Genomic DNA, 26,709 nt, shown 5'->3' with positions numbered 1-26,709 from the left:
CTACCAGAATAACCTCTCCAGTGGGTGCTCTGCTTCCAAGCACGAAAATCTACAGAGTGAACCGAACAACTGACCATCCAACTCCTTCATCAATGAGTAGGTCATTAAATTGCCCCATTCGAAATGTTTTTCAGATGACAAAAAAATACAAGACACATTTATTATCTATTTCTTTTACTTTAAATCATAGAAAAGGTTCTTTTTAGTGAGTATATAGAAAAAGGTCACATTTTAAAAAGAAAAATATACAAGAGCAATGGCCAATGTGGTTTCAGACAGTGTGTTGCTTGTGTTATATTAGACAGATGTTTGTCAAATCTCAAATGGACACGATAATTAGCAAGAATTATAGGAACATCAAGCTGTTTGAGTAAAATACAACCAGTTGCATTTTTAAATATTTATAAGGAGATATAAAGCAATATCCACATGTTCAAATTGTCTGACCGTACAGGATTCACTGAAAACCTCTACTTAGTAACATAAAATAATGTGCTTTTCAAACTAGAACACTAATCAGTCTATTTCAACACATTATAATAAAGGCCCGAACTCATAATTCACAAAGCCAAATCTCCAAACCTGACAGCTAGTGGGTTTCAGAAAATATGCTGTGGTGAATTAGAGAGCCAGTTACTCTGAATAAATTCTCACTAAATATTCTAATTTTATATATATGGAATGTCTAGGGATAATAATGTTTTACATAAAGCATTCCAGTAATAAATTAAATAGGTTCATATCTATTCAAGGATGTTGCAAAAAAGTATTCTTTTAGATAGTAAGCATTAGGCTCAATAAAGATATATATCTTATATATAATTAATATATATATATAAATGTGTATGTATATACAAACATACATACAGAATGTTGTGTGTAAAATGTAACATGTCACTTGACCTGGGTTTGATGTGACAAACAAATGAATTAATACATCATCAAGGTTAATAAAGCATCTAATTGATCTAAATAGTCGTTAGATTCATTTTGTCATAGGGTCCAAATTCTGGATTCAGGACCACTCCATTGCATATTAGGTGTTTACACTCTTAGACAGTGTACAGTAACAGAACGAAGAGTCATCTTGGACTTGACCAAGGTCACATTTTGATCACATTTGACTTGTTCATTATGCTCCATTGACAGGGATGTAGAAACATACTGTGTAGTATAGAAAAAAGTGCCAAACATGGTGCACTATAAACGTCTACCATGAATACTGCATAGTTGCTGAGCAAGTCTGGTGAATGGAATCATATGATATGATATGATATGATAAACATAATCTAACCTGTGATTCTCACAGTGTTGTTTTTGGTGATTTCACTCATCTCATGGAAAGTGTAAATGCTACACTAGAACCACACTTGAACTTTCCTGAGCTCATCTCATGCATGCATCCAAGAGTCCATTCATTTGACTTTTTGAAGAGAATTTACAGAGTCGATTCTTACATACAAAGCAGCTAGTGCAGTTATATAACATGAACCCTAAAAATCATAAAAAAAAGACAATTCATTTGATTGTATGAATCAGAGGCAATATTCAGTTTTGGTCACTTACTAAAGAGCGAGGTTGCCAGTTCTTTTTCAGCGAGGTTAATATGGAAATATCAGGCTTGCTCCTTCTACGACTGAAACTGGTTTCTTTGCGCATGGTTGGCAAGATTGTTTCACTCCGGGGAAGGAGCCAAAAGTGGCACAAGGAATATATGAAATTTTGAAAAAGCAACACAACACTAGTTTAAGCCAGCAGCCTGATGGCACCGTTGTCAGAGCCGAGCAGCAGAAGCCTCTTGGTGGGCAGCACCGACAGACTTGTGAGAGTCCCACGGAAGTTCTCTGAGCTGAGCTTGGTGGATCCCCCCAGGTTGGCTGTGCTGTCCAGAATGGAGTACACCCCGATTTTGTTGGCAACAGTTCCTGCCACAATCTCAGCTCCGTAAAGATCAAATGCATGGATGGGGTCGGATGGAGTCCTGTACTGGTGGAGTGGCTTGTGCTCCACATCTTTCCAAACGGTCAATGTGTGGTCAGATGAAGAAGTAATGAGCAAATTTCCATCTGTTGCCTACAAATTAATACATTAAAAAAAATGTCAAGTAACAAACAGGTGGGGAAGTGTCAACATTTTCACTGGCCCAACTATAAAAGAACAATCCTTTTATATTAAAATATATCCTTTTTAGTTCTTTACTATTTTTTTTCTTAACAAAAGGAACATTTGCAACGGGCTGGAAATTAAATACTGTAGCTATAAAGTAACCCAATAAGTTATAAATACACTTTTGCATGGAAAATGATGGCATACTAATTTGTAAAGCTGTCAACTCATACAGCACTGTTCAAAAGTTTGTGGTTGATAAGAAAAGAAGTCTCTTATTCTCACAAAGGCTGCATTTATTTGTTCTTTTTTGATAAATATAAAGTTTAAAAGAACAGCATTTATTTTAAAATTGAAATCTTTTAACATTATAAATGTCTTTACTGACACTTTTGATCAACTTAATGTATCCTTGCAGATTAAAATTATTAATTACAATCTTACTGACCCCAAACTTTCCAAAGACCATCCCAAGTCATTTTTGCTCAAATCTGCTAACCAGCTAGACCACATTATCTTGTTGACTAATCAGCAGAATTTGCGACAATTAAGTTGAATTATAAGAGTGTCAGAAAACCAAACTTTTAAATTCCTAAAAGGCATAAAAACGGATGTACAAGATCCATAAATGTGAGATTATCAGTAGCAACACAGCAGCAGCCCAAAACTCCCTCACACAAGCCCTGTGGCAGTAGGAAGTTAGGAACCCTGCTAAATATTGTTGAATCCTGCTAAGGTTCATCCATTTCCTAATAGAGTCAAGAATAATAAAGTAATTGTGCAGCAATCTGCAAGGCTCATAGATTTTGTCCTAATGAGTAACTCATGTCTATATTTGCCCAAACATGGGCCTCTGGTGGCAGAGACAGACCTTTGACCCTACAAATCAGGGTTAAATAAAGTTTGCCTAGTTCTAGTCACTTGTTGACTGCATCTGAACAAACCAACACAGTACAAGTTTTACTCATCATACTGAAATTTCAAGTACTGATGTGAATCAAGACACTGAAACTGAAGTAAAAACAGGGATGAAGTCCATTTCCCGTAATCCTCTGAACCCTCCATTTCCCGTAATTCTAGATGTAATCCTGTACATTTGGACTAATAACTCATGATGAGTGCTAGAGAAGTAAACCATCTGATTCACAGTTTTTATGGACAGTGTGTATCTTTTTTTACATAGTATTCCCCAATATCAATACAGGCGCAATTATTGTTTACAAGCATGTGAACTACGACAACATCAAAGGACATTAGAGCATGCAGTCGTATGCACGTCTTACATTACACATTAACCAACGACATGTATCCTCACTTTCATTTGCAGTATATCTCCCTCGTGACCAGGCCAGCCTCTTAGCACCAGACCCGTTCTCGCATCCAACAGCACTATGAATCCAGTAGAGAAACCTGCCGCCACAGTGCGTCCCCCCGGACTGACAGCCAGGCAGCGTATCAGGCCAGCATTCATGTTACTGTAGGCTAGACGGAACTCATGCTGTCAACAGAGAAATTACAGAGTCCTTACTGGTAATCATAAGCATTACCTGAAGGAATAAAACAACAGCCTGGCCACTATTACGCCTGATAAAAAAACAACTGATCTTAAAATGACTGGATGACAAGAGGACTGAGCAGTACCTGCAAGCCAGGTTTCCGCGGGTCTATGAAACGCAGCACAGAGTCAGCACTAGCAAACACTACGCTGCGGTGAGGAGCAGGCATAGTGGTGACGGCTGTGATAGGGTTCTTCCCGTCCAGAGGTTCATTACAGCGTAAATTCTTACCTGTTCATATGAAAGAGAGAGTTTGTTTCAAGTGTTTGTGTTCATTTTAAGCTTGTTGGTTTCACAGACAGTCAGAACACACAATCTGTACACAAGATGTGTATTCTTCTGTGTAATGGGTGTTTTTATGCATATGTTTTGTATATTAAAGATTGCATTAATAATAGCAATTTGTAATGGAAATGACAGTTGTTGAAATGCATTTTTGTAATACAATGGCAGACGCCTTTGTATTCCTATGGCTAATTTAACAGCTACCATTTTATGTATCCAACATGTGCAAAATTAAATATTATTTTCTTTTCATACTTGCATTATTTGCCAAAATTACAGCTCAGTTGGAAAGTATGCAACAAAATATATCACATCTCATATTTCACTGGTGACACTGGAAATGTCACCAGTGAAATGTCACTTCAGTAGTCCAGCTGAAGAAAGTGCATTAGTGGCAATACTCGTCTGAGGAGCACTGCTACCATAAGGCCGTGTCCATGTTTCCACTGCACTTTACACTTTTTTTTCCGGATAGCTCTGTCCATAATTTATTGCACTACCCTAATCCACTGCTATTCCTCATATTAGCCTTACATATTATTGTATACCTCTATCTGTAAAATTCTGTTTATAGTAATAGCCATCTGTATATTGTATTCATAGTACATATTCACCTGTAAATTCTGTTTATAGTAATAGCCATCTGTATATTTATTCACTGTACATATTCACCTGTAAATTCAGTTCTGTTTATAGTAATAACGTCTCTCTATTTATACATATTTATACATATTCAGTACATATCCATGTCCTGCACTTACGCATCCATTATATATCCTGCACTTGCTGCTATTGCACTTCTGGTTAGACCTAAACTGCATTTCGTTGCCTTGTACTTGTACTTGTGTAATGACAATAAAGTTGAATCTAATCTAATCTAATCTAAATGACCGGAACAATCGTAATTTTAAGAAATTGCTGTAAAACTATAATATGTAACATTTTTCATTATTTGATTAAAATGAAGTTTAAAAGTCTAGGTCAGGGACGAGGGTAAACAATGAAGTCTATGCATTATTGAAAGCATGGTAAAAAGTTGAAGGCTGAAGAAACAACATGAATTGTTGAAAATGAACAAAAAATGAATTATTAACATACCGTATGCCACGCAAGGTTAGTAATACTACAGATGGTCAAATTATTAAGTATTATTACTTCCTCACCTGTGAATTGATCCCACAGATGCACAGTACCATCACAGCTAACCACTTGCTGGAAGGCCTCTAGTTGGCCTACATAAAATACAGATTTGCGGTGCTCTGCGTACGTGAGTCTGGGTTCAACCTCACGTGTGCCATCACCGTGGTTATAAAGCGGCCACAGCCTTACAGTTTTGTCTTTACTCCCAGACAGAAAGTAGTCCTCCCCTGCGAGTGGCGCCAGACATTTTGCAGTGCCCGAGTGGCCCAAGAAACTCTGAAGACGGATCTGGTGGAAGTGGAAGTGCAAGTCCTGCTGGTTAAGGCCGATCTCATACTGCCAGTATGCAAGCCAGTTACCCTGCAGGGAGCGGCTGCTGCGCGGGAGGTCCTGTTTCAGTGCGCTATCTTCCGGAGTGGGTCCCAGGACCCAAGAGTATGAGGAGTGAGAGAAAGAAGGTCCAGCTGAAGAAAGTGCATTGGTGGCAATACTCGTCTGAGGAGCACTGCTACCATAAGGCCGTGTCCATGTTTCCAAAGAGGACAAGTTTGGACTCCCACAGGCTTCAGTGTCCCGGGGTACCTGGATACGGTTTCCCACCAGATGACTGCCAAAGGTTCCTGACTCAGGCAGGATGTCTCCACCTAGTGGTGTGGAAGTGGACGAGGGAGCAGGGAAGGGACTACGATTCATCTGGCGACCCATACTAGGTGAGAGGCCTGTAGCAGATGTTCTCTGTCCTCCAACTGGGTTGGCTTCTGGGCTACCTGGACTTGCTCGTTCATGATATGATTGAGCAAGACTCCAAACTAGCTCATGATTGAGAACCAGTTTGCGAATCGCTGCATCGCCTAAAAAAAAACAAGTGAATAGAACACCTTTATCAATGCTTAAAAGGTGTTTTTGTCAAGCTAACAAGTATAAATGTGTTTTACCAATGAGACAGTAGAAAGGAATGTAAGATGCATAAGCCATTTCAGGATTGAACACAGCCTGAAGTTCCTCCAAAACCCCAAGCTCACAAGTAACCTCTGTTCCGTCTGGAATGCACACATCTAGGTATGTGCAGTCTCCAACCTCCCTACGTGGGGCACTTCCAATCTGCACATAAAGAAAATTAATTCATACATTTATATAATTAAATAATTATGTAGTTGTTTATGAATCAGACTACTAACTGTAACGGCCAAGTAGTAATCATTTTATAAATATATTTATCTTCATCTGGATATTGGACACTGGATATTTAATTGCTCATACTGATTTACAGTATCACCTTTTTACATTTGCAGTCATCTAACGCTTGCATAATGTTAATGTTAAAAACTGTAGTTTTATGATTTAACAACATTGTTAAGTGTAATATTTTGCAAATCTCAAAATGATTAAAAAAAAAATTAAAATTATATATATATATATATATAATATATACACTGTAAATAACATTTTATATTGCCTAAATTCACATGTAGCCTTTAAAACAATTAATTTTAGCTTTAAGTCTTTTATATTGGTGCATCCATATTCATTTGTTGCTTATTTGCTACATTTGTAACATTTGGCTCAACAGTGGTTCAAATGTTTTACATGCCCTGCCAACATTTTCACTGTCCTCACCACAAATAAATAAAATAGTTACTGTTTACATTGTTTTTGACTCATGTAACATTGTATTGTAATAAATAAGGTTATGACACCTAATTTCAGATACCAGTGAAATTTCAAAATTTTCGATTCCAATTTCGATACTAGAGCAAAAACTACTAGGCTAACTAATATAAATTTAAAATATTATTAAAACCAAGTAAACAGTCAGTAATAAAATAAGAGCAACTAATCAAATAGCAAACAATAGCAAAGTTAATACAACAGAAAAAAATATATATATATACACAACATAAAATATTATATTTACAGTATATACAGTAATACAATATCCAATATAATATTTGCCAGGCTGTTGTTGAAAACAAGAATTTGTTGTGATTTGTTTGGTTAAATAAAGGTTAGATACAATAAAATAAAATAAATATTGTAAATTGTCTTTGGTTACCTGATTTTGCAGACATTTCAGGAAGGAGAAAACTTGGAAGAACCTACGGAGGGTTTCTGCCATGTGCTGCTGTACCATCTCTCGTCCAATACGCAGGCAGATCAGAGCCATGAGGCTCAGAGTCTTCAGACACAATGCAGAACGAGTCTGCACTCCACTAGGAAAGCTGAACACAGAGAAACAAGTAAATAAGAGTCTATTTTAGCCCATGTGGAGCACAAACCAGAGGGCGGCTCTGATTCTCATGGGAAGTTTTAACTTCCTGACCCAGACTATATATGTATGTAAGCTTTTACCCCATCTTAGTTGATGTTAACAAATCCAGCAGAGGCAGCAGAACCTCCTGGTTAATCTTCATCAGCATGTCCATTAGAGTGGTGTCTGACAGGAACACTATAATCTTCTGAGTGAGTACTGCAGCACCCAAAAGCCCAGCCTCCTTTCGAGTGTTCAAACGGCAAGAAGAAGGTGGAGAGACCTGCAAGTTTCAAGGGAGCAGAAATTTAAATACAAAAATTATGAGCCAAACTCTTTACTATTAATCGGTTCAAGTGAATTATTGCAAAATAATTTCTTAATTACAGTGAATTCTTCAAGACATCAACAAAGTTTGCCAGGTTATTTCTATTTCATAGAAATTTAGATTTAAAAACAGTTACCAGGTAACCAATGTAAGGTAGATATTGGTAAGTCAACACTGGTTCTCCGTAGAGATGTGCTATGTAAATAAGACACTCGAGAACTGGTCGTGCAGTCTGGTCACCAACAACTGGTTTCTTTTCATATACACTTCCGACACTCTCAAGGCTATTTTCCTCATTCGCAGAGAGCATGAACTGGTGTTTGTCAAGACCTTAAAAAAACAAAAATATATATATATATATTTAACAGAGATCATTATGAGAAATGTTTAGAGCCAAAACAACCAAGAAGCTTAGAATACAGAGATAAATGTCAGTTAAGAGATTGCAGTTGTACCTATGTAACATGAAGTAAGTAATCGCAGCAGGTTCCTAGCGATGAATCGAGATGTCAATGTTGGCCCCAGTTTTGCAGATAGCCATCTGACAGTTTTGCAAACAGTGTCTATAAAAGATAATGTATTTTTTATTGCATAATTCAGGTGTACTGTTGAATATTGTATGAATATTAAAGATGTACAAATAAATCAATTGCATAAAAAGATGCATCTGTTCTAACTAACCTAACAATATCTTGTGTTCTTTTTCCTCAGAGTCCTCTAAAGTGTCATGTTCAGTCTCTTCTTCCTCCATGTTTTTCTCTGCATCTTCTTGCACCATTCCATTCATGAGGTCACCCTCAAGTGTGTTTACAGTTGCCTCAGACTCCTCGGTACAGACTGAAAGAGTCATCTCTAGACTGGGCACCCTTTGCACTGTAATTTCTCTGTCTTCCACTGTCTCCTCCTCATCCTCAAGTTCTCCACCATCCTCACCATCACTAGCTTGCTTTAGGTCCTGACAGCTGTCAGCAGATTTTAAACTTGCCCGGTCTCCAATGGACACCTCACTAGCGCTGCTCTTGTCGCTCAGTTTCCCCACACTGAGAGATTCTTGGTCTTGGTCTTTATTTGATGGGCTATGGTTTTGCTGTTTGGCGGCAAGCGTCATTGTTGCTCCAGATGCATTATTATTCACATAGAAGCCATTCTGAAAGTCCTCACCTTCAGTCAGAAAAACCTGGTCATTGAGACTGATGCCTGAGGAGTAATCCACAAGTCCTTGGTCTCCAACAACACCAACGCCTCCACTACCACCTCCACTGCCTCCTCCTACTTTGCCAGAAGATGTGGCAGTAGACGACCTCCCATCCTCACACTCATAGTCTTCCTCTTCCTCGTCTAAGGCACCAGCAGCTCCCCTTAAAACCTTTGAGCCTTCCCATTCAGTCCCTCCACCTGTATTGCAATTTTCAAAGCCAGTGATGACCTGCAGAACATGTGGAAGAAGGCTGGAAAGAAAGGCCTGCAAACCAAGCCTTACGATAAGCTGCAGCACAAAGCAATCCGTGTAGAGGTAGAAGCGGCCTCGAAGGCATCTGGGATTCTCGTACACTCCTACCAGAGGCTTTAGTAGGTACTTGGAGGCATTGCGCGGCCCAAGAACCCTGGACACAGGCTCAAATAAGTACCAGGCTGCATACACAGCAGTGGACTCCTCTGACATCAAAGAAAGCACAAAGGGTAGAAGAATCTCAAGGCCCTCTGCAGTTATGTCACCCTTTAGAAGTGTCTCCAGCTGTTGCCATAAGTTGAACACAATGTCACGGCCCTGAACACTGTTAATGGACTCCATCTTGGAGTGGTAGGAGAATATGAATCCATGCAGTGTTGGAAAGTATGCTGGAAAGGGTAGAGGGGACAGAACAGGACTAAGCAGTTGCCAAGGGTTTGGTGGTGGAAGACCCTCAGAAATAGGGTCATATTTGAACAGAAACGGCAGTCCTTGTTGGTGTATTGTGAACATTTCTGTCTTGGAACAATGCTTGTGGACCTGCAGAAGAGTCTCCAGTGCATGATGGAGTGGTAGTGGAACATCTCGAAGGTTTGTAAAGCACAGCTTCAATACTGCTTGAAACCGATCACTCAGATGAATTCCTGGACTCTGTCCTCGCAGTTTGGAGGAATAAAAGATCTCAGCGATGAGAACACCCAAGGCTTGCATATCTCTCTGGAAAAGATCTGAGAATGACAGAGGAACTTTCAGTACAGGTCTCAAGTCTTTCTTGTTCATGTCAAGACCTATTGGATGATTGACTTGGGAGTGTAGACCTTTCACCAAGAAGTTGTTTAGCTTTTCAAACTCATCCAAAGGTTGCAGAGGTTTGAATCCCTCTGGCAGGCTTATCTTGAAATTCTCAAAATTAGAAACTTCTGGCTTTTTACTAATAGAGGTTGCTCTGTGAAGCATGGATACCCTAATACCTGATCCTAGGGTACTTGTGACATTTCCAGGTGTTTCACCAGGGAGAGAACCATGAGAAGGAGACACAGCCAAAGAAACACTCTCCCCACTGGTCTTTCCACCAGCAGAACCAACCAAAGGGATTGGAACAGAAGTAGATGATAATGAGCCACTTAAGTCAAGGGCTTCCATTGCTTGTTCAAGATCCTCATCCCGGCCTACCACTGACCAGCCACTAGATTCACATCCTGTTGCCTCTGGGACCAATCCATCCACACCATCCAGCATGGTTTCAAGTGGTGGAATCTGCCATGTTGTTACATTCACAGGACCAAAATGAGGAGGTTCTGGAGGTGAATACTGGTAAGGTGCAAGACGGGGTGGGTGAGGGTGTTCAAACAGTTGCACAACTCCGTAGCTGGTGAGATGGGTGTGGTTATCCACCAAGTGCAAGCACACATTCTTGGCTTTGACAGCTTCTTTACCTGATAGCTTATAGCCAAATGTTAGGTCGATCCAGTGATGCAACTGTTGAGACACTTCACGACTCTCTAACAGTTGTCTATGCACAGCGATAAACTCTTCGTAGGAGTTACACCATGGAGGTACATCAAGGTCTGGCATGTCTGGGTGAATGGAGTGGAATATAGAAGGATCGGTGTAAAATTCTGGGATGCATTCATCTGGGGTCCAACTCTGAATACGTTCCATACTAGCTGGATATTCATTGGGCTCCCACTGGGAACGAACATGGCCACACAGCACAGATTTGGGTGTCTGCCTAGCTTTGTAGACATAATAAGTGATGTCTGAAAGAACATCTGAGATATGATGGGGAACGTGGAGGTGATCCGACTGTCCTGAGCCACCAGGTACTACTGGTCCACCAATATCTGAGGCAAAATTGCTTCCACCACTTCCATTAGCTGCTGCTAGTGCTTCTTTGGTCATTTCGTATGTGAAGTCCAGTTGTTTATCGCCTTTATTCAGACGAAATTTCGACTTCTTGAGATCACGAAACCTTCCATATGGCACAGTGAAATCGACTACCCAAGGTAAAACTGGGTGATAGTTTGGGTCTCCCTCACGCCTGCCAGCCAGTCGATTTAATTCCATCAGATATTGGAAGTTGCTGACTTGACCGTTGACCCAGTCTAGAACCAGAGATCTGAGCTCATCCAGACAATTCTGACAAAGCTGTTCACTCACACCACTCTTATGACTCTGATTGTCTTTTGCTGTAACACTTGTTGGCACTCTACTTCCTAATGCATATGGCACATCATCCCTGTATTCTCCAAATTTTTCATAATGTGCCAGTGAGATCTTTAGTCGGCTGCAAAGCTGCTCATCAACTGCAATGTCAAGTAAGGAGAGTTCGCCACACAATAGCCCTGAGGCATGACATTCGCGCATTGCTATAAGTAGTTGGTACAAAATGAACAATATCTTAGCGTGGCTGTTAGCCAGCTTAGCTGGACTGTAGGTGACGATGTCATGAACAGTGTACTGTGTGTATGGAAAAACCATATAAAGAACCTCCTCTGACTCCAACAAGCATTCTACAGGAAGCACATTTGGACACAAACTGTCAGTACTTTGTTTGGGGGCTGAGCTGTTGGATGGGAATGGGCAGTCTTTCTCCTTCTCTTTGGCTGGCGAGAGGGATGGTGACACTCGATCGGTAGAGATAAAGCCGGAGCAAAACAGTTTCTGCAAGGCTTGGCGAACAGCATCTATGGCCAAAACCGGTGTCTGCTCAGTCAAATCTGCATATGGTTGCACATGATTCATGTAAGCTTCACGCCACAGATTTCTGAAGAAGAAAAAAATGCAGGAACAAAAAAATTATATGAAGGATATTACAAGTAAACACTGATTCACCAAATGCTTCACGTCACTTTCACTTTCACTTATTGATTAGAAAACAATAGATCTAACAACATCATAATGCACTGTATGAAAATGGATATTATGCAATTTGAAATTTGCTTAAGATTACAGATTTAACAGTGTTATTAAATTATTACTGTTTTTAAATAATAACTTTAATTGAGTATTAGATTATGGCAAAGGTAATCTAAATGTAAAAATAGTACAAATGAGCACGCAAAATAAAATTTCAAATTCTAATATCAGCAGAAAAACTGATAGTTGTTTGATATATATATATATATATATATATATATATATATATATATATATATATATATATATATATATATATATATATATATATATATATATATATATATTGCACGTTTACACAACTCAATAGAAGTTGAATTTGAACAGATTGTTTTAATCAACGGAATTAAAAACAACAATTATGCTAGCATATTATTCTCACACAAAAAAACATAGGAAAGACAGAGTACTGTACCTTAAATTAGACTGGGATACTCCCTGCATCAGAGTCATGAAAGAGTCCTGAGAGAGTCCCTCCCCATGGCAGCCTGGCTCCCTGGCTAATCTGTATCCCAGTTTGCGCTTTCTAAGGCCTTGGATACAAACACGTGTCCAACCAGATGGCAATTTCATCTGAGAGCGCTGGAGAAGAGTGCATATTTCCCCCTCACTAAAGCACTCATATCTTGCACAGCGAGTAACTCTCCTGTTTCTCAGGGCCATTACCCAGCGAGTTGGGACCAGGACCACCAGTTCATTGGTTCGCTGACTGGGTCCAGTCTGCCGCTGATCAATACCCAGGTCCCTCTCCAAGGCTGGCGCTAACCACTCCATGATCTCTTTCAGTTAACCAGACTGTGGCCTTTGTATGCCCCTATAAGAAGCTAAGAAAATGTCAGGAATGACAGGAAATAAAAAGCACTAAATATACTATTAGTTTTTGCAGACACTTACTGTATACCACATATGCTCATGACATAAAATAATAACAAAAATAACTTTATTGGAGACACATAGAAAATGTGCATTATCCACTGCAAATAAAAGACTGCAAGCTTGAGTAACATACTAATGCAATCTAACTTACATAATACACAATGTGCAAGTCCGGTGACACTAAATAAAAAAGTTGCTGTAGATCACCATAGATGATCTTAAAAGTGTAATCTAAAGAATTTTGTTACCGATTACGCTATTTTAGTAGCATCATTTCTATAGTACCATATTACATTTCAGAAGTAACACCTTATGGCAATAATGCATATTACTAAAATAAACTAAAATTATTAAAACATTTAAATGTAATGCTTATAACATACATATGTAAATTATTGTAAAATAAAGTGTCAAATATTGTAACTTGATTTAAAATAAATTACAATCTTTAATCATTTTATAATTATTTTACTATACAAATAATGTTATGCATATAACAATTTAAACTCAATTTGGGTGTTCGGTGTGCATATGTTTGCACAGTAGAAGCTTGCAGATCAAATCATCTTCACTCTAGCAACTAATGATTTGTCGAGGGCATTGATGTCATCACACAAAATGTCATGCATTACCCCGTGACACTTCTACCATACTTAAGCATAATAACTACAATTATAATGTAATATGTAACAAACAACATAATCACCCGTAACATAATCTACTGGAAAGAGCGAGCAATAAAATGCCCTAAAAACACATCTTTCTGTAACATTCAGTTCCTCTTAGCACTGCACAGAGAATAAGGAAATAGTGCACTTCTGCCAGTTCTCGCCTGTAAAGTTACAGATTGAGATGAGCACTACTCTGTACATTAAATCAAAAGGCAACCTGTTTGGCTAATGTAAATACACAAGCATTGCCGTGAAGCAAACATTTTTAAAAGAGAAGACCAGTCCATCTAGCTGTTGTTGTTGCTCACCTCGGCACTGTTTGCTGCTTGTCAGCAACTGAGCTCTGGAACAGCTGCCATTAGGATGCCAAGTCCCATGTTTGTGGGACGTATAAATTGTATTTCCAGTACTTTAAGAACCACCATAACCGCACAATAATTTCCTAAGAAGTCGAGAATATTTTGTTGTCCTCAGAAGCCATAGTGTTGAGTTCAGAGCCTCACGTGACTCTCATCTGTGTGCGTGCGCTCCCAGACCGTGTGATTCTCAACCCTTGGAATTGTGTCATAATACAAGTCACCGCAATATCACGGAAAAAAAATGTGATGATAAAAAATTAAATTACCATATATACACTATTTTTTTATTATATATTTTATAGCAATTTTTTTTTTTTTCGATGAGAGGTTAAAGTTTTAGAGAGAAATTCTCCAGCTAACACTGCATAATGAAAACATTTGAGTCTACTGGGGGCAGTGGGAACATAATTCATCTATAAAAATAACAGTTGTTAAGGAGATTAATAAAAAGAAGAATTTTAGTCATCTTGGCTAAGGACCCCATGACCCTCAGATTGAGAAGCATTGTTCCATAACATATGGCCATGTACCTAGTTTATGCCTTTTAATAGTAGCAGTAGTAGTAATAATAATAATAACAATAATAAAACATTCCAGAGGTTTAACTTGTCAATGAGAAAGAACCTTAATTAATTAATTCGTTAATTAACCAATTGACATTTGCATGGGAAAACCCCATAATTACAATGCAATACAAACAAAATAATAATCTAGAATAATGCGATTATTACAATCTCTCTCCACATAGTATGAATCATTCTCTATTTTTACTATTTTCTTATTATTTTTGTTTTTATATATTTTATTTATACATCTTTTAAGAGTCTCCATGCTCCTTATATCCCTAAAGTTGTTGTTGCTGTCATTCTCTTAAACTGTGGCCATGTAAGATCTCCAAAAGAGACAACATCTTTAGATCGTTCAATTTCCATTTAGATCATCTTGATATTTATGTGCTGGCACATTTTCTTTCTCACTGCAGCTCGCTTGGCTCTGCTTATGTTTCATAAATTCTAATTGTTTTATCAGTGAAGTAGAAGACACAGTAAATTATCATGTAAAAACAAGCTCTTTTTGACACTGGCATCAGTGAGACAAACATATAGTGTTGATGAGACACACAGTTATTATCACTTTAGCACTGATGTCACATTTTGTCTATTTTGAGAAATATTTTCATGCAGTGATTTAAATGTGCAATTCATACCACCCCCTTCTCAAAATAAACAACATCACTTCATTAAAATCATTGCTTGTGTTCTAAAAAAAATATATTTGACAGATCTAGATTGTTCGTCATTCCAGCTCATGGGCGCCCCCTAGCATTACACATTTTTGGTGTCTTTGGTGTCACATTTTTGAAATGTCAAATATGACATTTCAGGTTCCAGTGAGGTGAAGTGTTCAAAATGTGCAGTGTTGTGCGCACAAGAGCTGGGGAAACACTAGGATCGAGATTATTGAAAGATATTAGGCTAGTGTCAGTTGTATCCACAAACAGCATGGTTAAGTTTTAGGGGCTGAATGCATTTTGCAATTTACAGAGTAGCTAATGATAAATACATGCCATGCCTCTAATGTCTAATGCATGAAATCGATCTTATGCTGAACCTTCCCGGAAAAAACCTGTTGTCTAGGCTATATAAATCCACTAGAGGGCGTCCTGCTATTGTTTCTGTTGCGGGTCAAGCCTTATATCTGACAGTAAGCAGTTCTAATTGGGGGAAAAAACAAAAAATGAAATAGGATGCCAGGCCTAGTTGTCACATGGGAAATTTGTGTGCTTAAGTAGCCTACATTTACAAAAACATCATAAATACAATTCACTATACAATAAACACTGTTAACCATTCATTCAAGAGTAAACCATTATTATTTTAGGTTCCCACAGTGTCACGAGTCCCCATGAGTACAGTGTGCATTCAGGTTGAAGTCCCCACCAGGATAGAAACACACACACACACACACACACACACACACACACACACACACACACACACGCACACACACACGCACACGCACACGTCTGGTTTAATATCTTTGTGGGGACTCTCCAGAGACGTAAAGGTTTTTATACTGTACAAACTGTATATTCCATCCCCTCACATTAACCCTGCCCATAAACCTACTTTTCACAGAAAACTTTTAGCATTTTTTACATATTCCAAAAAAACTCATTCTGTATTATTTATAAGCTTGTTTCCTCATGGGGACTTCAATATAAGTCCCCACAGTAACACGAGTCCCCATGAGTCAGTGTCCCCACCGGGATAGAAAAACGTGTACACAAAACGTGTGTGTGTGTGTGTGTGTGTGTGTGTGTGTGTGTGTGTGTGTGTGTGTGTGTGTGTGTGTGTGTGTGTGTGTGTGTGTGTGTGTGTGTGTGTGTGTGTGTGTGTGTGTGTGTGTGTGTGTGTGTGTGTGTGTGTGTCAGCCAGGAGCAATATGTCACATGTTATTTGAACATTATAAATACAATTTACTATTGTAATAGCCGTTGGATAATTTGTATTTTACCTTTCACATTTTTAATTTAAATGATGTGGTGTTTTTAATTCAGCTAAAAGCCTATAATAGGCTTACTGGCAGGTTGAATGGCAGCATGCATACCAGAATATTACATTCACTAGAAATTTACATTCAATAATATTGAGAAATATTCACTGGAGCAAAAAGTGTCAGAATTAACCAACGTGTCCCTTACTTCTTGTTTGATTATAACAAACATTCATCAATGAACATCCAACTAAACATTTGACTACATGAGTTCATTCTGAACAATGCAGCACAATTTAGTAAAACTTTTTTCTTCTACTTTTTTTGGCATTTGGCAAAGATGTTAATATAGCTTCCAAACAAGCACAAGTCTGTAAATGTGTTAAATAGCATCCACTTTTCTTCTAAATCTCATCAGCCCAGAAACAGCAGCTGGTTCCCTAGAGTATAATCAAGTTCTAAAGATAAGAATATGATTTCAAATCTAGCTGCGTGCAGGAGTCTGTAATAATAATTGCTTTATCTCTCTCTCTCTCTCACTCTCCCTGTCCCTCACTCACTCGCTCACTCTCTCTCTCACTCCACCCCACTGAGGAGGTTAAAAGGACGAGTCCAACAGTGTTAAACTTACTTTATATGCACAAACTGACTTTATTTTGAGATGTTCCCAACACTAAAATCCATATGGAACTTGAAGAATGGGATAGTTTTTTTCTTCACTCCTTTGATTCTTCTCCCACTCCCAGTGTTCATCAACACCAGGGTATGTAAATTAAAACTTTTATCAAAATTGAACACAATTTTGGCAACTTTTTACCTCAGTGCTGGGTGCTTAAACTAATCTAATTCAATTTTGTAGATTTTGCATGCTTTTTTCTCAAGGTGTTTATGTACCTGTCAAATGCTGTAGTAACGTAAATGAAAATGTTTTCTGTGTTTAGTACATGGGGACTACATTCGTACCCTGAGGCCTCCATGTACAATAATTCATTGTGCCTCAAAATTGTTTTTTTAACCCTTTGTCAATGAGTATGTTCAAGCGTGGGAACACATAGTAAGTCTAAATTCCTGACTCAATGCGTTGTAGTCATGACCGTCATGTGCATATTTGTGACAGTGCCCATATCATTGCTCCCATTGACAGTTAGATTAACAAATGTCAACCTTTCAAAAATGAAATAAGTATTTTTTCCTCATCGTCTGCATCGCCAGGCCCATTGAAGAAATTTCAAAGATCTTATTTAACATCTGTAAAAAGGCAATAAAATTACAGTGGGGTCCAAAAGTCTGAGATCACATAAAAAAATTGGGGATTCAACACTTGAAAAGAAAAGGTTTTGGATTTTGTAAATGTTAGAAACATTACGATACAAAATAATAAACAAAACAAAGATCATATTACTATTTGTAGGTTACAAATCAAATAACTAAATGTGTGATAATGATCATGTGAACTTCTTTGTGAACTTCTTTGTACAGAAGGTCAGAACAGATGTTCATACGTCACAAGATGTTCTTTAGATGATTCTCAAATTATGCTGGACAACATGACAGTGCTGCTGTCATTAAAGCGAAAGACAGACATACCGGTAACACTTTACAATAAGGTTTCAATAGTTAACATGAACTAATAATGAGCTGCACTTCTACAGCATTTATTCATCTTTGTTAATGTTAATTTCAACATTTACTAATACATTATTAAAATCAAAAGTTCTATTTGTTAACATTAGTTAATGCACTGTGAACTAACATGAACACACAATGAACAGCTGGATTTTTATTAACCAACATTAACAAAGATTAACAAATACGGTAATAAATGTTTTGCTCCTGGTTAGTTCATGTTAGTTAATACATTAACTAATGTTAAAATGAAACCTAATTGTAAAATGTTACCGACATACCAAATACTGAATTTATTTTCATTTGAAAAATGTAAAGACAAAAAAAAAAGTTCAATCAGATTGTCTTGCTGATTTGTAATAAAATAAAATAAAATTTATTTTTTTTATTTTTTTTAAAGTATTAACTGCATTCAATTAGTAAAATATGACTTTCAGACATTTGGGCATTATATGCATACATCTATACGTGTATCATACTAGCTTATAGTTTTGAAAGAGCACCTTTCCACCTTCCAGGAGGCCAGCTGTGCCTATGTAATCATACTGATGGCAGTATACTGGTGTACTGAGGCTCTTCCTTTAGCTGTCACATCACTGCTACCTGCTGTTCTCTTCCCCATGCTTGGCATCATGCAGTCCAAAATGGTAAGTTGGTCTGAGTGTTTCCTGTTAAGAAAGGTATGAATGAAGAGAAGAATAGCCTTGATGCCTAAAGCTTTGATGTTGTTCTCTAGGTGTGCATGCAGTACCTGAAGGACACTAATATGCTGTTTGTGGGCGGACTGATGGTCGCTGTGGCAGTTGAACACTGGAACCTCCACAAACGTATCGCCCTGAGAGTGCTGCTCATTGTTGGGGTGCGCCCAGCGCTGTAGGTTAAAACCTGTATACCGGGCACAATCATTGGTAGAGTGTTAAATCCAGTCTTTATTCGTGTAGATTTCACGCTTGTATTCGCATTCTGACTGCTTCCTCTGTATTAATACAGCCTGATGCTGGGTTTCATGGGGGTGACAGCTTTCCTCTCCATGTGGATCAGTAACACGGCTACCACGGCCATGATGGTCCCCATAGTGCAGGCTGTGCTGGAACAGCTGAACAAACAGGAGACAGAGCCTTCACAGATGACCAGCGGTGAGGAGCAGCCACAGGTCCCTGAGGCAGAGTACAAACAGACGGCAAAAGACAGAGACAGAGAAGGTCAGGCGAAGAAAAAGATGTAGTACATACACTACCGTTCAAAAGTTTGGGGTCATTAAGACTTTTGAAAGAAATTCATACTTTTGTTCAGCAAGAATGAATTAGGTTACACTGATCAGTGACTGGAGTTTCAAAAGATTTCTACAACAGATAAATAAATTCTATATGTCAAAGATACATTTCCATAGGCTAACATTTCCACTAAAAGCAACTGTTTTCAACAGCACCGAAATCAGCACAATTAATTTGTTACCTTTATATAGCGCTTTTCTAGGCACTCAAAGCGCTTTACATAAAAGGGGGGAATCTCGTCAACCACCACCAATGTGCAGCATCCACCTGGATGATGCGACGGCGGCCATATTGCGCCAGAATGCTCACCTCACACAAGCTGATTGGTGGAGAGGAGACAGAGTGATGAAGCCAATTGTATATGGGGATGATTAGGAGGCCATGATGGACAGAGGCCAATGGGCAAATTTGGCCAGGAATGCCGGGGTTACACCCCTACTCTTTATCGAAGGACATCCTGGGATTTTTAATGACCACAGAGAGTCAGGACCTCGGTTTAACATCTCATCCGAAGGACGGTGCTTGTTACGTGTCCCCATCACTATACTGGGATGTTAGGACCCACACAGACCACAGGGTGAGCACCCCCTGCTGGTCTCACTAACACCTCTACCAGCAGCAACCTAGTTTTCCCAGTTGGTCTCCCATCCAGGTACTGACCAGGTTCAGCCCTGCTTAGCTTCAGTGGGAAACAATGATTTCTGAAGGATCATGTGACACTGAAGACTGTAATCATGATGCTGAAAATTCAGCTTTGCCATCACAGGAATGAATTACATTTTAAAATCCATTAAAATAGAAAACAGTCATTTTAAATTGTAATAATATTTCACAATATAACTATTTTTGCTGTATCAAATAAACGCAGTCTTGGTGAGCATAAAGAGTATGATGCTTCATTAAAAAGTCTTACCAATCCCAAACTTTTGAAATCAAGACAGAATGTTTATTTTTGGATGAACTATTCCCTATTTCTTAGTGGTGCTGCGCATGTTGGATGTCTCAGAAGAGGCCAAGCAAAAGGAGTCAGCAGAAAAGCGGCTCATGGCTAAAGGCATGACTCTGTGTGTGTGCTATGCTGCCAGCATTGGGGGAACGGCCACACTCACAGGCACTGGACCTAACCTTGTACTTAAGGGTCAGATGAACCAGTGAGTATTAAACCTTTGGGGAAAAAAATTAGTTTCAAGTAACTGAACCCTTTGCTTTATTTTCCTCCAGATTATTTCCTGAGAATGGTGATGTCATCAACTTCGCCTCATGGTTTGGGTTTGCGTTCCCCAACATGATCATCATGCTGACGATAGCTTGGCTCTATCTTCAGTTCATTTTCATGGGATTCAAGTATGAAATATAATCACTTAGGTAGATTTCACCTTTGCTTTTTCTCCATTCCTTTCAAGAAGCGCTTTGTTCACTTCTCCAGCATTAGGAAGACATGGGGATGTGGGGCGGTAAAGTCAGAGAAGGAAATAGCCGCCTATAATGTGATCCGGGAGCAGCATCTTCTGCTGGGGCCGATGTGTTTTGGTGAACTCAGCGTTCTGGCTCTCTTCAGTTTGCTTGTGGTGCTGTGGTTTACTCGAGATCCTGGATTTGTGGCAGGCTGGGCAACACACACCTTTAATACTGAAGCAGAGTAAGATGTAGTCTTAGATTATTAAATGTATTGCAACATTTATATATATTTTATTATAAAATATATATTTTATATTATTATATTGTGTTAAAATATATTTTAGTTATTATTCAAGTTTTTGAGGGAAGAATAATAATACTTTTTTATGTTCAATATTCCATACATTCAGATATGTGACAGATGCTACAGTTGCAGTCTTCATTGCCATGTTGCTCTTCATTCTTCCATCAAAACCACCCCGGCTTTGCTTCTGGTCATCAACTGGCTCGGAAACAGGTAATAAATATTTTACACAACAAAAAGGTCTACACTGAAAACTCTGGAGCCTATCAGATGTTGGACGACAGAGTTTGGCTATATATTCATTCATTCACAGAGCCTCAGCTCTCTCCGGCACCCAGTACAGCCCTGCTCTCCTGGAAAGTAGCTCAAAAGAAGTTACCCTGGAACATAGTTTTGCTTCTAGGTGGAGGATTTGCCCTGGCCAAAGGTAGCGAGGTGAGAGTCTCTGCTTTAAAATGACAAAAATGATTGTGTTTCTCCAAACCTCTGTCAAGATATAATCATTTAAATGATGGCTGTCATAAAACTGGCTTCTAAACATTTGCAAACATTGTTAGAATTTTTTTGAAAGGAGATTTATTGAAACATACAATAATACAGTAAACAATAAAAACAATTAAAACAGTAACACTTTACATTAAGGTTCCCTTTGTAAAGGGTTTAAAGAGGTTAATGACTAATAACTTGCATGAATGACTTATAACGGCATGAATAAAAAGGGCAACGTTAACGCAATACCTGCCAAATAGTGAGCCGTGTTTAGCCATTTAAAACTATATCAAGTAAACTTTTCGACGACCGCCTTCTGTGGAAAAGTGTTGAATGTTGAAAGTGAAACTCAAGATGCGTACGTGACGTCATGACGAGCGTACCTGGTCGCGTTAGTCTTTCGATCAGCAGGGGAACTTTCAACAATTGTTCCATAGATTGAACAGGGAAGGCGGTCGGCCGACAGTTTACTTTATAAAGTTTTAAATATGGATATTTTTCTTACACAAATGCATCGATTCCCTTCAGAAGGCCTTTATTAACACCCCAGAGCCGCGTTATTTGACGGACAGATGCACTTTTTATGGACTTCAAAAACAGAGCAACTATAAATCCAATTCTAATGCTTGGATTAGCCTGGACTATTGTAATATAACTCTGATTTTATTCATCTGAAAGAAGAATGTCATATACACCTAGGATGACTTGAGGGTGAGTAAATTATGGGCTAATTTTCATTTTTGGGTGAACTATCCCTTTAATAAGAAAACCACAAATACAGCACCCTTCAGTCTCACTATTTTGCTGCATCATGAAATAAATCAGGAATCTGGGTTTGAGTAAAATAAGTGTGAATAAATATATTTATTAAGCATTTATAACACACTCTTAAAAATAAAGGTTCTTAAATGGTTCTTTGGTGGGATGGATGGTTCCATGAAGAACCTTTAATATTGAAAAAGAACCTTTCCATTGCACAATAGGGTCTTTGTAGCGCAGAAAGGTTCTTTAGACTATAAAATGGTTAGGAAAAAATGGTTCTTTTAAGAACCTTTCACAAAACGGTTCTTCAGGGAACCAAAAATGGTTCTTCTATGGCATCACTGTGAAAACCCCTTTTTGGTTCTTCCTGGCACCTTTATTTTTTAAGGGTGCATGTGAGTTTAAAAATGGCTCACTATTTGGCAGGTATTACGTTAAAGTCACCCTTTTTATTCATGCAGTTATAACTGCTTATCAACGCATTTACAATGCATTTGTAAATGAGCTATTAGTCATTAATCATCATTATGATTAAAATAGTGAATAACTTCCATATTTATGACATTTATTTGACTTCATATATATCTCTTTTGTATCTCAGGAGTCAGGTCTATCCAGATGGTTGGGAAACCAATTGACTCCCCTACACAGTATCCCTCCCTGGGCCATTGTCATCATCCTGTGCCTCTTGATTGCCGTTTTCACTGAATGCACCAGCAATGTGGCCACAGCAACCCTTTTCCTTCCTGTTCTTGCTTCTATGGTAAGAATTGAATGTAAAACCAGGAGCAAAATTGAAAGCCTTAGGAACGTATTCTTCTACTTCAGGGAATAGGTGATGGGAAAAGTCTTCAATGCAACTAGAACATGAGTAAATGAAATGCATCCATATGAAATGTGATAATCATTTATGTACACAAATTTTTTTATCCCCAAAAGGGGCAGGTGCTCAAATTCTTGAAATGGCATCGGCCGTGAATTTGTATTGCTCACCAGCTGTGCAATGCTTCAATGAAACGACAGCCTCAAGTACAGACATGACTCACAGTTTGTTCTAATCTCTAAGAATTAAAGCCCAATTACAGACACTTTGTGACGAGCTTAGAAAACACGCACTTAGATCAGAGACACGAGTCAGTGCTGTCCACAATTAAATCTTGTTTTCTTGGTTTCGCAGTCTCAGTCTGTTGGAATCAACCCTCTGTACATCATGGTGCCATGCACACTCAGCGCGTCCTTCGCGTTCATGTTACCTGTGGCAACTCCTCCAAACGCTATAGTCTTTTCCTACGGATACCTCAAGGTTTCAGACATGGTGAGTTACAAAATCAGTTTTATTCCAGAAAATTCCTGGTTCGCTCAGCCCAAGTTTAGCTCATTTTCATATTCAAGATGTCTTTAAAAGCTCATCATAACGCAAAGGAACTGGTTTACAAGATCAGATGCCAGACATCAAATTATATTATGTAGTTATGTCAGAAAAATGTGGCCCCATATATAGACAAACCATAAGTTGTTTTACCACTTCTAAAAGATTTTCCTTCCCAGCTGCTCAAGTGACCAATAAACTCACTCACTAACTTTTTGTTTTTCTCAGGCAAAAACTGGCATGATGATGAATGTCATAGGGATTTTCTGCATCACCTTAGCCATCAACACCTGGGGCAAGGCCATGTTCAACCTAGGTTCTTTCCCTGCATGGGCCAACCAAACACTAATATGATGGACAGTACGAGGCCAAATGCAAACCAGCAAGCTGCTTGTTTTCTTCACATTATTCTCATAAACTTCATGGATCAAAGCTGTAGCATTGAGAAACTGAAATCTGCAGTGTCAGCAGGATTATTTTGCACATTCATAACCTCTTTCACTTAAGGGTCTGACTAACTAAGCAGGAACATATGCTATGATCAAATATTTGGGGTTTTGAAAGAAGTCTCCTATGGTCACCAAGAGTCCAGTCTTTGTGTCTTTTCTGAATGAAAGCATTATTAAAAAATAAAATAATAATAATAAAAAGAACTGTCCCCAAACTTTTGAGTAGACGTAAGTTCATCTAACAAATATGTATTGACTCAAAGTAGAGCAGAGTACAAACAAGTTTTAATGGTTTAAGCATTTATATAATATATTCAAGCATATCTTTCACATAATGTTTAGATGACATGCTAATCTATCAGGACCACAACTAGTTGAGCAATCCTTTCCTCAACTAAATAATAAGCCAGCATTGTTGATATTAACTCTAATTAACTATTTGAATTTCCCTGGGACAAAAGTGACTGAGATATTAAAAAACCTCAGCCACAACTGCCTTAAATCTCAGGGCATTAAACTGGAAAGGCATATCGGGCAATTTTCTACATTAAATGAAGCAAGTACCTCATGGTTTTGAATATAGTTCATAACAGGTGTACTGCAAAATTCGAACATTTATACATTTGGGCAATCAGACTATTAAAATCCCAATCTTAGTTTACAGTATATAAATATGCAACTTCAATAATGTGTGTATTGTACATCTACGCATCAATTTTTTATAATTCCACTGAATCCACTGATCAGTGATTACTGTATAGCATCAAAATGACTTGAATATTTGCAAAAATTTAATTACTGCACAGTTGTAAAGCATATGACCTAAGTGTGAATGAGGGACGTTTAATGCACCTGTAACTGTATCTTCCAGTGTGATGTGTGAGTTCATTGATACACTGTATTTTAATTTGTTTTAATGAATACTGTAATGCTTACTGAATCCTTCGGTAACACTTTACTTAAATCCCTTATGTATAATGCATTTTATAAAATTATTTTTAATGCCGTAATTATGCCTCGTAATGCACCGTATAATACATTGTATGGTCTCATGAATAATTGTAGTCACAGTTATAATAAATTATATTACTTATCTATTCATATTCATTGAACACACCTTTAGAAAGTATAATGCATTAAAACACATGATAAACAACCAATTTCAGAATCTGCAAATATTATAATGCATTTATCTTAGGTTACAATTATTTATGAAAAAATATAATGTATTATAATGGACATTAGAAAAATCTTTATAATTCATTATACATAAGGGCTTTAAGTAAAGTTACCAATCTTTCTTTTGGAATTTTGGAGAAATAATAAGAATAAATAAATCTGTTTATGAAAATAAAGCACTTATAGGGCGTGACTGTAAATGGAATATGCCCTCAAACTGCTGTTCTGTTATGTTAAAGAGATAAAACTCAATAAAACCGTATCTTTCCCAACAACATGCTTGATCCTAAATTACACATTCTGCTCAATGTCTATGGTGGTTACGTGCTTACAGTATATATGTTTCTGGTAACATCTCAAAGGCCCAATGTTAAATTTAGCGTTAATATATTCTGTTATCACAATGGCATTAGATGATGTAAAAAAAACCTGACACCAGCTGTTGTTTTAAATAATAACAATTATGCAACTTAAACTTTGTACACCAAGGACACCAAAAGGACAACTTTCAATAAGTTCAAGAAGTTTCATTAAGTTCAAAGTGATCCCGCCAGTACAAATTAAATGTGAAGCTAGAACTATTTGGGGAAAAGACATGGCACAGATGTAATGACAGCAATGACAGTGTTCTATAAACACTGAGTCCTATAAAATAGCTCAGCTGATTCTCTCATGCGAGCCGAACCAGAAATGCTCTGTGTCCTTTAAAAATAAAGTGCTAGTCTGTAATATAAAAAGAAAGCAAACAAAAGTCAACCGAAGTGCAAAGTCAATTCCTTAGTGTTTCAACTTGCCTGAAGAACAAAAAAGGCAGTTTTCTACATCATGGATCAGTAGAAGAAATAAAACTCTGAGACTGACAATTCAATATATTTTGTTCTGCTTATGTTTCATCCAAGCAAACAGAATATTAGCACATGGTTCCCATTTGGTTACTTTAAATGATGAAATGAATAAATAAATAAATAAATAATTCTAAGAATGTTATCTGCAGGTTTAACCAAAATCAGTGAGTTTTTAGTGACAACCTAAAGAGAACGTTTACAAAATGTTCTAGTTTTAGAGAACTAAAAATTGTTAGCTGGGCAGAGACTTTCTTTGAGAAAAAAAGTGTGGGAAAGTTCTGGTCTCAAGCAGAAACATGATGCACGCTTACAATTAATGTGAACAGAAAGCAGGGGGTTCCACACAAAAAGAGAGAAAAGCAGTTAAAACAGTGATGAATTTAAAAGTAAATGTTTGGTTGTGACTGTGACTCTCAATCAAAATCTCTATGGTCAAGCTAAATCCTAAGGAGAGACGAGGCTGCACCACTGCAAATCCACCTGATGATTTCACAAACCTGCCAAGGTCAGAAACACTGGATTAATGATAGCCCATGGTTTTGTGGAGACAAAAGACTAGACTTCACAACCATGTGTTTAT

General features: G+C 37.9%; 2 protein-coding genes across 3 annotated transcripts; one reads left to right on the top strand and one right to left on the bottom strand.

The window, feature by feature from the left end:
• Positions 1-178: 178 nt before the first annotated feature.
• Positions 179-14,043, bottom strand: wdr81 (WD repeat domain 81). 2 transcript variants are annotated; one of them, XM_079824174.1, is made up of 12 exons: positions 13,888-14,043; positions 12,448-12,856; positions 8,345-11,880; positions 8,119-8,226; positions 7,800-7,993; positions 7,437-7,618; positions 7,141-7,306; positions 6,023-6,188; positions 5,111-5,938; positions 3,748-3,893; positions 3,422-3,604; positions 179-2,073 (listed from the first exon to the last, which is right to left on the bottom strand). In XM_079824174.1, the coding sequence occupies exons 2-12, from the start codon at positions 12,804-12,806 to the stop codon at positions 1,747-1,749; spliced, it is 6,195 nt and encodes a 2,064-aa protein (XP_079680300.1). In that variant the 5' UTR covers positions 12,807-12,856; positions 13,888-14,043; the 3' UTR covers positions 179-1,746. The 2 variants fall into 2 exon arrangements, with proteins under 2 accessions (XP_079680300.1, XP_079680301.1); XM_079824175.1 differs by having other exon boundaries at positions 12,448-12,846.
• A 3,052-nt stretch (positions 14,044-17,095) lies between these two features.
• On the top strand, positions 17,096-24,010 carry slc13a5b (solute carrier family 13 member 5b; the record flags this gene model as incomplete). Its single annotated transcript, XM_079823575.1, has 12 exons — positions 17,096-17,197; positions 18,579-18,707; positions 18,797-18,933; positions 19,051-19,262; positions 20,314-20,485; positions 20,556-20,678; positions 20,761-20,973; positions 21,143-21,249; positions 21,350-21,471; positions 22,889-23,050; positions 23,465-23,602; positions 23,885-24,010. 12 exons carry the CDS (start codon positions 17,096-17,098, stop codon positions 24,008-24,010), a joined length of 1,743 nt encoding a protein of 580 aa, XP_079679701.1.
• Between the last annotated feature and the right edge of the window lie 2,699 nt (positions 24,011-26,709).

This window comes from Gobio gobio, assembly GCF_949357685.1.
Source record: "Gobio gobio genome assembly, chromosome: 8".
Classification (NCBI taxonomy): domain Eukaryota; kingdom Metazoa; phylum Chordata; class Actinopteri; order Cypriniformes; family Gobionidae; genus Gobio; species Gobio gobio.
The sequence above is the reverse complement of the archived record's forward strand: the minus strand, read 5'-3'. Positions and strand labels throughout refer to the sequence as shown.